Source organism: Numenius arquata, chromosome 7 (assembly GCF_964106895.1).
Source record: "Numenius arquata chromosome 7, bNumArq3.hap1.1, whole genome shotgun sequence".
Classification (NCBI taxonomy): domain Eukaryota; kingdom Metazoa; phylum Chordata; class Aves; order Charadriiformes; family Scolopacidae; genus Numenius; species Numenius arquata.
Window position 1 is genome coordinate 26,946,434 of NC_133582.1, and position 16,206 is coordinate 26,962,639.

The 16,206-nt window shown below is 39.8% G+C and overlaps 1 protein-coding gene across 1 annotated transcript; it reads left to right on the forward strand.

The window, feature by feature from the left end:
- The first annotated feature begins 266 nt into the window (after positions 1-266).
- On the forward strand, positions 267-14,488 carry ANKEF1 (ankyrin repeat and EF-hand domain containing 1). Its single transcript, XM_074150755.1, has 11 exons — positions 267-315; positions 1,802-1,810; positions 2,238-2,624; positions 3,077-3,276; positions 4,767-4,916; positions 5,669-5,792; positions 6,649-7,471; positions 10,298-10,524; positions 11,785-11,966; positions 13,149-13,292; positions 14,363-14,488. Exons 1-11 carry the CDS (start codon positions 267-269, stop codon positions 14,486-14,488), a joined length of 2,421 nt encoding a protein of 806 aa, XP_074006856.1.
- The last annotated feature ends 1,718 nt before the right edge of the window (positions 14,489-16,206 follow it).

Below are 16,206 nucleotides of genomic sequence, written 5' to 3' on the forward strand. Positions count from 1 at the left end.
GCAGAGTTTACACTGCTTCTTTCCCTGTGCTCAAAAGCCAGGAAAAACTTCCTGTACTGAGGATTTGCTCAGAAATTACTTCCTAAAGTTTCAGGCTCTAAAAGCTAGGCTCCACAGGGGACTCAGGTTTTCACTTCTACAAGGGCATTACCCAGAAGTAGCCTTATTTCTCAACTCAACTCTAGGAGTAGAGTGCTGCTATACCTGTAATCCCTGTCAGGAAAAAAAAAATAAATGTCTGCATTTATTCCCTTTCACAGGACAATATGCCACAAGAAGCACAACATGATAAAGATGAGAATAAAGAAGCCACAGGTAACAGATTTAAATTATTGCTACTTAATGATTTAATCATGCAATGTAAGAATAAACCTTCTATATAATCAGAATGAGGGTTGTGTAAGACCTACACAGAAAAGAATTTAGCATTTAAGCAACGTCATTTTCAAATGCGAGAAAGACCCCAAACTGTGGGAGCAGCTGACCTACTCTGATCAGATTACATTGCAAAGAGAAAGTATTTGCATTTTAGTGCCCACTTAAACACTTATGCAAGTGAGCAGCTTATAATAATAATTCAAATAAAACACAAAAAGAAATAGAGCTGATCAAAACTTTTACAACAACAGTTTTTCTAGCAAAACAAGAGCATTTTACAGTATTTTTGCAATGTTATATAGACCAGAAAGGGCAGCTTTTAAGTGGCTCCAGGTGTCTGTATGGCCCTCCTTATCTTTTCATTATTCCTCTCCTGAAACACCTCTGTTATTTTAACTGTTACAGAGCAAGAGTGATCAGATGTGTCAGATGGTGTAAGGGGTTGTTTTGCACATAGCGCCTGACTCAGGGCTGCAGGTGTCTTTAGACAGCATGGCCAGATGCATAGGGAGAGTGCCAAAGGAGCTTGTGTAGCGGGGGAAAACACAAGAGGGACAGTTCTCCGAAATTTGTCAACAGTAAACTCGACCCCTGTCTCTGTTGCTCCAAAAATAGCCTGGCCACAGAACTTCAAAAGACATGAAAGACAGTAGTTACAGAAACGGCAATTGGCGTGTTGTACCTGTGGTACCGCTCTGTATCCATTCCCAACATGATTCAATCATTTTTTTCTACTTTTCCTGCAGTTTTCTCTCAGGCTTCCTTTCCAGAATGGGAGGTGTTGCCTCAAAAAGTCTGTTGGAATTGTGCATCCTTCTGGATCTCTCTCTTAAAACTCACCTTTCCTTGGAGAGCCACAAAGCATGCAGCAGCAGCCAGGCAGATTGCTGAGTGGTCCCATTTACAGGCTGTATTGCTAATAAACACCCTCCCCACCCCAAACATTCCCCAACAGGAATATTCCTTATATTCCAGTAAATGTTCCTCTACATTTTTTGTTGTGTGTCCTGTAAACTCACTGTCATTTTTGGAGGACAGGCTGACTCAAGGCTTGCTGATGCTGATAGGAAGCTTCCCATCCACTTAAGCAAGTTTCAGAAATGGTCCTTATAATGTCTGCCCCTTGCTTGGCCCTTCAGCCACAAGTGCTGAGATTAGCTAAAAGAGGCTAAAAAGCCTTTAAAAAAAGTCAGAACTGAGGCAAATGCAAAGCTGGTTTCCTGCATCGCACTTTTCTTGAGAATCACGTGTTGCATCAGCCTGGGGGAACCTTATTCCATGCCAGTACCCCACTGTCTGCATCTTTTTTCCCCAAGGATTTTGCTGCAGAGAAATGCAATTTCCTTTTTTATGCACACAGCCCGGCAGGAAGTTCACACATCAGCTACCAAAAAAAAAAAGGCAGTGCTCAGGTATTGATGAGGTGATGCTAGTACCAATTTTATGTTTCAGCAAGTGCAGAGAACACTGTGACTTGTGATTTTTTTTTTCCCCTTTGAAGTACTAAAATGACAGATGATCAGCCTTCCTTTAGGCTTCCAAGTAATTGTACATTGTAACAGTTCCTTGAATGGAAAGCAGTTACCTTATAGTTTCTTAACTTAATTTTCACCTTGAATGAGATTTCTTCAGAACAGTTTGAAGACTAAAAAGAACAATTTTGCAAGGTGCTACATGTGTCTATATAGTCTCTATATATGGTATATATACTAAATGAGATAAATTCATTCAAAGCTCAGTGCTCTGTCAAGTTAAAGTGGATATTTTCATACCTTGAACATAATTCGATTCTTGTTCTCACTGATGTATAATTATAATCACATCTCTGTGTTTGCATGTTTTCTTCTTTCTCCATGCAGGCATTACTTCCTTGAAAGAAGACATTTTTTCTTATTCCAGGATGTTACCAGTAGATAACAGACTTAGAAAATTACAGATCTACAAGCTTCTTCAATGCGTTCACCAGAAAGACAAGAAGCAAATAGAAAATCTGGTCCAGAATGGATTCCCAAATCTCATTAATTTCACAGAGCCTACGGAAGGACATAGTGCCCTTCATTTGGCTTGCATTAAAAATGATACTGACATGTGCAGCTTCTTGCTGGAACAGGGAGCACATCCAGATGTCCAGGACAACATGGGACGTACTCCAGCAATGAGGGCAGCTGAGCTAGGCCATGAGGTGGCTTTGGATTTATTAGCAAAAGCTGAAGCAGACATGACTGCTGTGGATAATGAAGGGAAAGGTAAGTAGAAGGGAAGCTTCTCAGACCAGAAATACCATAAAATGACCCCTTGATGTGTTACACGCTTGCTACATATGTTGTGTCCAACCTGTAGAGAGGAACCGTGGTTGAGGGTAGTCCTTACAGTCAACAGAAGCTATTGGCCGTAAGAGCTTTGATGAAACGAAAATACTTCTTCCTGAACAGTCTAGGCCTTTAAATCATAGGTCCCTCCAGTACGTAGCTGAAAGATAACTTGCAATTGAGAATCATGTTCCTCCCGTGACCTATCACATTAAATTCTGGTTTACTCCCCAAGTTCAAAGGCCCTAAACTAGAAGTCTTTTTTGCATAAAAGAAGTTGATAGGTCCCTATTGAAGGAGTTTGTCCATTCAGCTGTGAAACTTACAGCCCCAGTAACCTGTCTTACCATTCAGTATTGCACCTGAATCCCTGCTGTTTTTCTTTGCAGGAATTTTGTTTTACTGTATTTTACCTACAAGGCGGCACTACAACTGCACACAAATTGCCTTGGATTATGGTGCAGATGTTAACAACTGTACTGCCGATGGGAAGCCTGTATTTCTACAAGCCTGTGAGCAAGCTCATGATATTAAAGAAATATGTCTGAATTTCTTGGAAAGAGGAGCAAATCCCAATGCAAGAAACCCAGTATGAGTATTTCTATAACTAAGAACATATATACAGGAGATAGAATAGTTACCAGATGACTAGAGTATATGACCTTAAACGCTCACATTAAAATAACAGAGCTTAACAAACGCTTAACTCTGTGGCCATGCCTATGCCCTTCTGTATCTCCCTTTTCTGCAGGAGCAGGGATTTAAGTCTTCTGCTTGAACCACGTATCCTGATTTAGATTTTTGTAGATTAGAGCGCAAACATTTTACAAAACCAAAATGTAATTAGGCCAACTCTTAGAAATTGCAGTTCACTGTACTTCAGCAGAGCAGTACTGATTTTTACTTTGCCTCAATGTGCCCTAACATTTTCAGAGTTGAAATAATACTCACTAGAAGGTGAGTCCAGCATGAAAAACATGATGGGGAATCAAGGCAGGAACGAGGCATAAGAAACTCTTTTCTCTCTTTTGTATGTCTTAGTCATTTATTTGTTTACTTCTGTAGTTTAGCAAAGACCTGAAGGACTGAAGCTCTGTGCTGTTGATCAAGTCAAGAAGTTCAAGTTTTCACTTAAAGCTACCAATGGCTTTTGCTTTGGTCCTAGTTTTGCAGTATCCTTCCTAGCTTGTACCTATAGCAAAACCAACATTTGGCCATCCTTATCCGATACTCTCACGCACGTGTCCACTTCATGCACTCAGTGTACCTGCAATATGAGAAACTTGCGGTTTTTTGGTAATACAATGCGCATATACCCGGTCACATAATGGGAATGGTTTGCTAGGCCCAGAGAAAGGCAGATATTGGGGAAGACCATATGGTTCAGTGGAACGTATCCACGGTCCACTGCTCTCTTTGCCCCTCTGTAGAGTGACAAGTCAGATATTGTAAGTGGTGCTGTGGGCCGACATGTTAATAGCAGGCGATCCCTGATCCAAGATGTGCTCTGTTCTTGGGAAGGTCACCTGATCTATCAAAGTCAGCCATTATAAAGAAAATAGGTACTGCTAATGACAAAAATCACAAACATACACTATTATCTAAAAAAATACACAGCCTTAATGTATTAGAATGTGAACTTTTCCTCTCAGACAGAAGTGGAATTCCCCAGTTGCTCTGCCTTCCCCATAACACTCTTCCAGCCATAGCTCCCTATGCTCTTTCATGATAGGGGTGGTATTTTGTGTTAAATTTGTAAATGTGCATGAGAACATGCACACGGAATAAAAAATTCCTTAACTAAGGAATTGACTTTCATGGGGACTATTCAAGGGACTCAAGTTACTAAAGTATTTGAGTTGCTGGGATTTGACCACACATATTTTAGCAGCATTATGAATAGATTCTTAAAGTGTACCTGCAAATGTCTTTGAAACTATTAGACTTGTCTCCTTTTTTTGGTAAAACTTAAAAAGGAGACCTTCAGCTTTATGCCACCTTGCAACAATCAGATCATATTGTTCCAATCTGAAGTAGCACACGAAACAAATTCTGAATTGTTTTCTTTTGACCTTGCAGGCTACGGGTCGCACAGTCTTAATGGAAGCTGCAAGAGAAGGCGTTCTTGAGCTGGTGCGTGGTCTGCTCGAGAGAGGAGTAGATGTTAACCTATTTGACAATGAAAGACACAGCGCTGCACATTTCGCAGCCAAAGGAGGCTTTTTTGAGGTATCATCATTTGTGGTGCTAAAGCATCGCTGCAAAGCCAAACCTGGGGTGGTCTTATGTTGGATTTTTTGGGAGTTGTGTGGGGTTTGGGTTTTTTTGTTGTTGTTTGATTTTTTTTTTTGATTTGAGTCCAGTATCTCAGCTGATCAAAGCATAATAATCAGCAATCAAAAGCAGCTCCTTTTTAAGCATCCAAGGAAATCCAGCAGTGATAGAATCTCTCTTATAATTGCAGAGCCTTTTTTGGCAAGGTACCTCTGAGCATGTGTGCTAGTGTGCCTGTCTGGTGTGACCGGCTCCATTGGAGAGCTTGTTTCTCTCACCATGTAGCATGTCACAGCAGTGTAACTTGGATGAAACATTACCATTGTAAGAAGGGCAGATGCAAACAGCTGCAAGTGGGCACTTTCTTCTTATCCCCCGTATCATCTTCAAAGTATATAAAGTTATGCAGTTTTGACTGTGCATGCAACACGAGCGTTACTTTAAGACCGTGGCCTGCAGAATGCTGGCAGGTGTGAATATTGTCCCTGATGTCTAGAACTGAGCAAGGCTCTATTTCCTCAGTTAAGTAAGCGCGGTACTGTAGAAAACTTGAATGTTATGTGCATGTTGATCAGCAGGGCATGAGAGAGAAGTTCAGTATATAAACTGGGAACATATGACATTGCATTTATTTGTAAGTCATTCTCCCATTTCTCTATCTAAATAAACAGACAAGATTTTTGGTGGTACTGTCTTTGTTTTTCTAGATTTTGAGGATTATTTCAGCTTATAATGGAGATTTGGGCCTGATTGCTATGAATGGTAACACACCACTTCATTATGCTGCAGAGGGAGGATTTGCAAGTTGCTGCAAGTTTATAGGACAAAGAGGTAAATTAAAAATAAGTTACTCTGCAATTATCACGTATATTCTTTTTCTGTGATAAAGGAGAGATTTCACTTTGACATTTATGAAAGATTGGACTCTCTGAGGCATCATGTGGCATATGTAATTCTCATTAATAAGTGCCTAACATAGGCTATTATGATTTATTTCTACTAACGTGGCTGAGATAAAACATTCCTTAAAGAAAGCAGCAGAAACATCACGAGTTTGTACCATTTAGAACTGAACTGTATTAAGTGGTTCTGGTTTTAGTTGTTTTTAGAAGTATTATATTGAAGCTTCCAATAGAAAATTAATTTTTGATTTGCTGATCATTTAAAAAAAATATCTCAGCATAGTCATGGAAAAAACTTGGCGCCTGTGGGCATTGAAACACAGGTCAAAGAAGCTATGATCATTTTCTAACTTAATCAGGTAATTACATCACTTCAAGATTTGATTCAAGAGCACCATGCAAAATTGTATATTCTGTTCTTGTGATTGAAATAAACGTTTAACTACTGGTTCATTGCCAAATTGCAAGGTTGGAATATAGAACAGTGAGTGACATTTTAATCTTAGTTTATTTCTTCTTAGCGTTGCTCACCACTTTAAGTAAAAATGTAAAATTTTCACTAAACTTCTGCCTTTCTATACACATTCATGAGGGGACAGGTAAGTAGAGCATGGGTTGCCCAATGAATCTTCCTTTGGGAAACAAATACAACAAATACACTTGGTTAACCTTCCAGTCTGAGACCGATGGCGTGGTTCCATCTACTATCGCTATTTATAGTTAAGACAGTATAAATTTGTAGACCTGTGACAATTAGTTGCATGAAATTGTGCCCATGTGTTTAGGCTGTGATCCTACATGGACAAACTTGTTAACAAAGACCCCAAGAGCCCTTGCCAAGGAAAGTGGTTTTAAAGCAGCTGCAGCAGAATTGCGGAAAGTTGAAAATACATTTAAAAAACAATCCAAGCCTGATGCTAAGGAGGACAACCCCCTCTGGGCACTGAAGCTCTACGACTGGTCCTTAGAGCACCAGGTTGCCCTCCGCAAGGCATTTGAGGCTGTCGACCAAGGAGATGGGACTGTAGCTAAAGATGATTTTATATCAGTTCTTCAGAAGCAGTGTGCCTTTGTGAACACTGAACAAATACAAACTATTGCTGAAATACATGAAGGATCTCAGTCTGAGGGAATCAACATAGAAGAATTTCTTAAAGGCTCTAAATACTTGCAGAAAAGCTGCCTTATAACGTCCTTTGGACCCAAAGGGAAGAAGGCGAATAAAGGGAAGAAACGAAGAGGCAAAAAAGGCATTGCCATTCCCGTGCCCATTTGCGTTATTCCGAAAAGCGCGTGCCCACTTAGGGAAGATGGCTTGCCAGTGTACATGATTGAGGCTGTTCAGGACGTTGCTGATAGCTGCCATTTTAACCGAGACCACCCATCTGCCCATCCCGTGCACGATGACCGGGTCTGGTATATAGATGAGCCAAAGAAGATGTACATGAATATTAACTACCTTGTGAAAGCAGGAGACATTCTGTCTCTACAGAAAGCATTTGAGGAGGGTGTTCCAGTAGACATAACAGATAAATATTACAAAACACCTTTGATGACTGCGTGTGCAAGTGGGAACATAGATGTTGTGCAGTATCTTCTGGAAAGGGGGTAAGACCATTTCAGAGATTTTTTTTTTAAATTGCTATTTTGGAAGAACTTTCAAAAGCATAAATTTCCATTAAACATTTGGATACAGCAGACTATGGTTTGTTTTCTATTTACATAACGTTTAATATTAAAGTTAGTTCCATAAGGTCCTGAGTTACAGAGGGATAGTTTACTATTTTTTCTACATTTTAGTAACAGGGAAATAGAAACACCAAAGTAGTAAGTTCCCTAGGTCTGAAATTTTTGGTGTCTGGGCTGTTGACATTTTGGTCACATGCAGAGTACCTACAAATCCAGTCTATTGGAACTGCAGTTAGTTCATACCTATGTCTCAAATAGTGCATCCTCATAAACAGGTGATTTTGGGGAAATCTGGCTAAAGTGACTTGCCTGAAATTATCAAAGTACTCTTATAGCTCAATCATTAAGGCAATCCTGAACTTCCCTGTTTCACATGCCAGGTCCTTTGCATGCAAATGTTTTAAGGCGAAAAACCTTATAATCCCTTCCCTCTGCAGCCTCAGGCAGCAGGATTTACACCAGAAGCACATGCTGTTACTTAGTCTGTTCCTCACTTTAGAAGTGCTTCAGCGATTTTGTGGCCTACAGACACACTTGTGAAAAATCTCAGCAACAGCTTAAAAACAAAAGCCATTTAAGAAAGATTCAGTCACACTTGTGTAATAGCATAATCTCTTTTGACTGGTGGACTGCTGCAGTCATTCACATAAACGCTTAAATTAACATCTTTCAAAGATACATTAGTTTTCTTTTCTACCTATAGCTAGAATTCATTTTAACGTTCATTTCTCAGGATAAGTGGCTGTAGTCATTGTTGCAGTTCCTGCAAAGACTTAACAGCACACGGATCTTTACGCACCCTGACATTCCTGGAGCATATGGAAAGCTGTGTAAATGTGTATATTCAGGTCGTCCAAAGATAAGGTTGCAAGAGTTAGCAAATTGATCTAGCAAATCAATCTCCACTGCTTTTGTCAACCCTCACTAGCCAGCACTGGAGACACATCATATTTAACAGTTTGACCTAGAAATATAACAACTTAGTTAAAAAAAAAGTAGTACCAATTTTGAGATTTTTCAATTGACAGAAATCAGAAAATGGAGAGGAAGGTTATCAGTACAGTGTTCAGCTTTGCGCCTTTCAACAGCATGGACTTTCAGATACTTTCAGTTTGACATAGGAGTTCAAATACTTTTGACAATATAACCTTTTTAGTACGGTGTCACAAATCCATATCTGATAGAAGCAAAACATTTATCCAGAGCTATAGAAAATGCTGAGGTTTAAACATAAATTGGTTGGATCTACTTTATATCTTGTTCCAGAAAGACTCAGAAGTAAGTTAAATTTTGGCTAAAGGCAAATTCAATGCTTAGTCAGGAGAAAATGCTGAAGAATGTTTAAGTCAGTGCTGTGTTGTCCCTGTTCCCTTCAATCGGTTTGTTTCTGATAGAATGAAGTTAGCAAAAAGGATGCCGGGGTAGAGTATCAGTACAGGCATGAATGCTGGGTTGAGAGAGAAAGTGGAAAAACTGGAACTGCTTATTTTAAAGAGAAATATAAAGACATGAATAAACCATAACAGCTAAGCAACTAAAAGATAACAAAGGTAAAACTGGTAGATGGGGGAAATTTACTGTGATAAGATCTCACCAAATGTAGAATTCTGAGAAAGATTAAGAATTTAAACAAGAAAAGATGAATAGATGAATCTGTTCTTTTGATAAAGAGTTAAATATGAACTAGCTGACCTGAAAAGCAAAAAACTATTCCTGGAAGCAGCTTCCTTCCTAATTTTTGCTTCCTTCTCCCTCCCTGTCTTTTGGGAAGACATCAGCTCTAGAGTAAATGGAACAGCGACCTTAATTCAGTTCAGGACCTCTAGGCTGTCCTAAATACAATGGAAAATAATTCACGCTGCTTGAGTACTGGAGAATGCCCTCATGAGGTTTTGACCCCTTCTGAACCTGCACGTGGCACACGTGGGAGATCACGGATCTGGGCACGGATCATGGACTGTGCTTTCTTCAAAGATACGGGGGAACCGTATTTCTTCCCTTTTAACACCATTAAGGGGCTCAAGTGGCTCTTGTTCCCCAAGCCTTGCCTTCGGATGCCCCCAGCCCAAAAGCTCCCACAGTAGCTGGTTGCTAAAGGGCTGATAATGCTTTTCCCCTCAGCTTCACCCGAAGGCAGGACACTGCAAATGTGTCCCTCAGACTAGCCCTCATATCGTCCAGAACGTGCCAGTTTTAACCTGGGAGCAGAGACAGATCTAGTCCAGGGACGCTGGCTGAAAAAGTTTTAAATCCTCAGATCTTCTGAGGTAGACCTTTTCTAACTCATTTATAAATTGGACAGTAGGCAATTTTGCCATATGTTTCACAGCACCTCTTCTTGGCCCAGAAGTGGTTTGTTGTTTTTTTCTTTTAATTCCTTCATCTGCTTTTTGCTATTCTCAGTGAAGCTGGAACAAAAAGAGCAGCAACGTTTTAGAGGACTAAGCTGTTTGAATGCCCATTATTCTCTGTGCCTGTGAAAACTTCCATGTAGAGGACCCTGTGTTGGCTTAGAGAGGGATATGAGCACCACCCAGGCACACTCTTTTAATTAATATTCCATGACAAGCCATGTATCAGATACTAAAATGGTTTCAGAATAGCAGTAGCAATATGAAAATATTTATTTACATTGAATATGCCATTTTTATGACGGGCAGTTAACATTGACTGTGCTTGGAGCTGTGGATGTTACTGTATCTAGAAGCTAGCTCCATTGCCACAGCTCCTCTTACTCTTTTGTAGGGCTGATGTAAACACAACAGACAATTTCATGTGGACTCCCCTCCATCACGCTTGCTATAACGGACACCTGGATGTTGCTAAACTGATAGTGAAGGCTGGAGCAGCAGTGGATGCACCTGCAATAGGCAATGCAACCCCGCTAATGAGAGCCCTTGAGATCTGCAGATTGGACATAGTCTATTTTTTAATTGATGCAGGTGCTGACATCGAATTGACCAACAGCAACGGTAAATATGAATCTCTCCCCTCAGGGCCTGTTTCCTTATGTGTATACACGTTTTATTAAAAAAACTAAGTTCTTGGAGAACTTTGAGAAGCGTTCTGAATTTGTGATTGCTGTCAAGATTGGGATGAAGGTAAGAGTTAGGTTCGATTTGTTTTCTACAGTATGGAGTCACTATTCTAAGTAGTCAGCTTTCCTGGGTTTTATGCATCTAGAGAATAAAGTAACACGATTAATTACAAGATTAAGGAGGCTATTGCTCCTCACAGGGTATATACAGAGTTATAAGTGGCTTTAATGAAAAAAATTCTAGCTAGTTATTAATATTATTGGATTGAAAATTAGATTTTAGTTGTGGCCAGTGTATACTCTGCCACTTGTTTAAATCACTTGTTTTTATGCACAGGCAGCACTGGTTAAAAAATTTCTTTTGCTGCTTAGCATGTAAATCTAAATCCCTGAGAAAATGTACTTGACAGAAAAACAGATCTGAACTGATACCGAAGTGTTACCTCCTCACAGCAGATCCCTCATTCAGTATTATTTCCCCTAGTTTTGGAGTAATTTAAACAGTTAACTTTTATGACATTTTAAGCCATTGCTCTAACATAGGAAACAGTATTGCTATATAATGAGACTTTTCCTTCCCAAAATGCCTTATAGGTGAAACCCTGCTTATAGAAGGGATGTGTATTCTCCATTTCTGTTACTATGTGAAGTTCCAACTCCCATAGCAGATTAGAGCCACAGTGTCTCATCTCATAAGATCCAGGACAGTTTTTCCTTTTTTAGGCATTGAGGGTGTTCAGCACTATTTAAACCACGAGGCTTTCCCTTGACTCCTTGCCAGCCATAGAGCAAGCACTGGAAGAGGTAGATACCTACAATAACTTGGCCTCTATTCCTAACCTTGTACTATGCTAGCCTAGTGCTAAATGCTCTCAGCTCTCAAAGATCAAATTTACAACCTGCAGGACCATTATATTAAACTGCAAATATCAGGACATTAAGAGCAAAGCAACCATGCCGAGAATTCTGGCAATATTTGGTTTCAAGGCTCCTTTCTGCAAGCCCTTATTTCTGCAAGCAGTGCTGATGACTGCCAGTCCTCATGCCAATGTCAGGCACGCTGCTGACGCACTGAATGGTTAATAAAATAGAAGCGTAATTAAATTCAGTTGACTGTAGTGTCATTATCCAGTTACAATAAGCGTCAAGGTTCATTTTCATGGTTTATACAGGTATTTGTTTTTTTTAAATGCAGGAAAGAATGCTCTTGATATTGCTAAAGTATTTGCAGATTCTAGAATAATTGATCTGCTCCAAAATAAACTGGAAAATTTGTCAGATATACCAGAAAAAAAAGAAGCAGGGAAAGAAAAAGCTGTGAAAGCAAAGTCACCTTCTACACTGATGCCTGTAGAGATACAAGCTGTGAAAAGAGAGGTATGAGAAATGGTAACAAATGATCAATCTCCTAATAGTTAGTACAGTGCTTTTTTCTTTCATGTATTTGCCATCCATATCTCCCTAAAGCTATAAAGGCAGTTTTGTTAAAGTGAGTATTTTCAGAAGCCAGTACTCCTTCTTGCCAGTACTCATACTCGTTCATTGGTTGAAATTTTGACTTGTTAATTATATGAACTTCATGCCTTCCCCAGTCCCACTTAAGAATTATGCACTATATCACTGACAGGACACAGGAAAATATTTCCTCTTCTCCTAAAGTTTACAATCATCCAGCTCTGTTGTGGTAGCTACTGAACAACTACTAACCATAATTTCTAAAACGGAGCACCCTTTTCTTCATAGGATAAGACCAAGGCCCTTCAACTTAGGAGAAAGGTCTTTTCATTCTACTAATTGCCTCGATGAGTTCAATATCAGCCTTGCTGACTTCTCATTTCCCATCTTGTCTCGGATCCTCCCTCTTTCTACTGTTGATCCAAGTCCTGTTTCTCAAATCCCATGCTGATGTTTGGCTGTTGTGCTTCTGAATGCCTTTCCTGCACCCCCTGGGAGCCTTGAGTACCTTACCATTGCCTAGTTCCTGAGCTGACATCAGCCTCCCTGACCACATCCTGGTTGTCTTACTGTGGATCAGATCTTCCTGATTTACCAGTGGTACTTCTTAGTCAGTCAGGATTCTATTTAGAGAGAAAATGCAATTTTATCTGCATTGCTGGAAATGTCCTTGAGCAATCCTGCCCTGAGCAGTGTACTAAATATGTCCCAGCCGCCAAAAGTTGGTTTCCCCCTTTCAAAAATGTTTTGAATTTGTCAGGGATAGTATAGGACATTCAGAGGCAGAAGGATGACAACCTTAGGTGCTCGTTTACCCATCACGGGATGGGATCACCAGTGGTACGAGGTGATTGCCTTGTGAGTCTTAAAGAGCAGTTCATGTTTCAGTGTCCAAGAAGTACGGTCACCCTCTACCTTTTAAAAGGTTTCTCTCGTGAATTTTGGTTATAAAAAAATTATCAGCTTGAAGAAAAACAGATTCTGAACAGATTAAGAAAAATACACAGACAGTAAATAGATAGCAAAAGAGGTGTGAGGTGATGCAGGGTGTGTGCCTTGCTTCCGAACACACTGCATTTGTATAACTGCTCACTTCTCTCTCAGCCTTCACAGGTATCTCTGCCAGTTTTAGAAAAACCCATTCTTGAAAAGACAACACGTTCCATTAAGGACAGTGTTAATTACCTGAACTCGCTGATAGCCAGTGGTGCTACCAAGAAAGATGACATCGCATTCAAACCCAGAAAAGTACGTTCAATAACAAAACATGAGCACAGTTTCGCGTTAAAGGTAGACCTTGCTGTGGATCAAAAACCAGAACCATCTGGTGAAATGACTTCACAATTCAACTGGCTTGTAGATGATGTGACACAGGCTAGAGATTGCCACAAAACAACAGTAAACTAAAGAGTTCATACATATGTGTATATGTATTATATACATACACGTACATAAAACAAATTATCATGGAAATCACACTCTTCTCAAGTTTTAAAATAGGATTAAAGCAGACCCGCAGTAAAATACAAATGCAACTACGTTCATAATATGGATTTTTATAGTCTTACACTTAAAGGAGTCCCTGTACGAGTCCCTGTAGACGGGACTGCCACCAACTTCTAACTTCCCTTCTCAATTAGTTATCACATGATTAATTATGTCTGTGGCAGTTACTGAACCAAATGGATAACAGTACATAAATATTTAGAATCATAGAATCATCTAGGTTGGAAGAGACCTTTGAGATCTTCTAGTCCTGGAAATACAGTTTTTGTATCAAGGACTTGTTGATACTCATTTGCAAATAACTGAGAAACAGAAAAAGATGATCAGAGAGAGAAGTAATTTTTTATATTTTTTTTTTTCCTTACAAAGGAAAAGAATAGCATTGTTGACTGAAAGCTTTTGTTTGGAGTTTACCATTTCTCTAACCCTGTTTTGTGCTAGTTTCTGCAGTGGTCTCAGGGGAATAAGGCTACATTGCCAGTGACTCTACAGCTAATTACTATTTCCCACTCTGGGGATCTTGGGCCTGAGTCAGTCATTCTAAACAATTAGCTTTGGATCTTCTTTCCCACGTTATCCCTGATCTAAGCCCATGGCAAGTTATAGATTTGAAGTGACAACAAGAGAATGCCCTGCTTATACGTGCACAAATTGTTGTGCTATCTTCTACTGGGAGGACACAGTAGTTTTCTTTTATGTCTCAGGATGGAAAAGAGTGCTAGAACATGGCTCTCTTTGGATAATAGTATCTTCTTAATGCTTCAGTTGCAGGAGTCACATCCAAATTAACTACAAATACCTATATTTTCTAGATTTGGACCCCCGAAGCTGCAACAGAGGAGCTAGTAAGAAAGCAAGAATTTCTCCGTGAACGCTCTGCTCTTGATGGCTACTCAGAAAGCTTCACAACCCCCTTTAATAGAAAATTTACAGAATAAGCACACCAGCTGGAAGAAACTAATTCAGCATGTATTTTGAGGGCATAAGCATCTAAGAGGCTACTCCTGTGTAAGGAGGGAATCATGCAGTGCTTAGTAAATGTATCTCAGTTACGATTAAAAAAAAAAAATTGTGGCAAGTTTTTCCTCTGTAGATTATGTTGCTTACACACAAACTCTTTGTTACGGGCTTAGTCTGGGAAAAGGTTTATCCCCATGTGATTTTAAGTCTTGAAGCTGGCTCGGTGCAGTTCATGGAATGGCCACTCTTGTGACACACGTGTCCTTTTTCTTCGTAAAGGTATGGCTTTATGAAAGTATTTTTTTAACCCCAACATAACACTTCTCCCTGGAAGATATAATTGTTACCCTTTCTACTAAAAGGTTATTAAAAAAAGAGATATGAAGATAGCATTCAGAAATTATTTGCCTGCAGAGGAAACAGAAGATACGCAATTTACAACCAGGACTACTACTGGCCAGCTTACTGCTTTCGTGTTCTCTCCCATACGCTTGCAAGAGTGCACAAACCTTGCTCCTCACTCATTGAGGATGTATTCCCCAACTGCAGTGCGGCAAAGCTGTTATCGAGACCTTTAAATATTTTCAGCAAACTTGAAAAACCGTTCAGAGATTTTGTGAATGCAGGGTCTTGTATAAAAGCTACATCCACAGCTAATCCAAATCAGCGCTTGCCCCCACAACAGATATTGTCCCTGCCATTAAAATGGATTCTTGGGTGGGAAGGAACTGGTGTCTTAGAAGTGACCTGACCAGGCTGCGGTAATTTAGTATGAAGAAAAGGTACCTAAAGTTCATTATAGGAAGTGTATAATGTCAGTATTTGTGTGATAGGACCAGGTCAAAACAGTCTGCGTTCTGCTGAGAGACTCAGCACTTCCTGAGTTCTGTTGCACACATCTGCAATATAGTTGGCAGCACAAAAGCTAGCCCAATTTGGAGCTTCAAAAAAGGCAGTAACAGGTGACAAGTCTTGGGTAAGCAGAGGCTGGAAATACTGGGAATGTTTAGCTTAGAGAGGAAATAAGTGGGAGGGAATGCCATGAAATATATGTAAAGAAGCAAAAAGTGTGAAGTGAACCGAAACCTTCTACCTATTCTTTCACAGGAAACAAGAACATTCAGACTACGGGGGGGCAGGGGGGGGGAAGAGAAAGCAGCAGACAGATATTAAATACTGTACAATGTATAAATAGCCTGTGGAACCCTTTAGCCCAATTATCCTTGGAAACTTAAAAAAAAAAAATATATATATATTTACATAGGTTGTGAGAAGAGTAGTTAGCTAATGGATAAGGGATAAAAACCCCTTGTGTTTCAGAACCTCAGCTAATTACTGTTGGCAGATGATAGAGAAAGTTTCCTGGCAATGCAGGAATGCCCAATTGTCCGGTGTGGTGGTATGTGTGTCCCTTAGGGAAGAAGGTGACACTGGCCTAGACAGACACTGTAAATTAAATCGGCTTATGGTTTGATAGTACCCATTCTTCAAATTTATTCTAATGTTGTAAGACTTCAAGGTCTCTCTGGCTCCAGAGTACAGCTACTTTTGAAAATTTGCTTTCAAACATACACTTCTTATTTTAACTTAACTATTTTAATGTCTCAAACTCCGGAATCTGAGCTTGAAACTGGGTTCTTTCCTTCTGGTTCATCATTTCTTGTAATAAGAACCGAGTTTTGCCCTTGTTGATGTG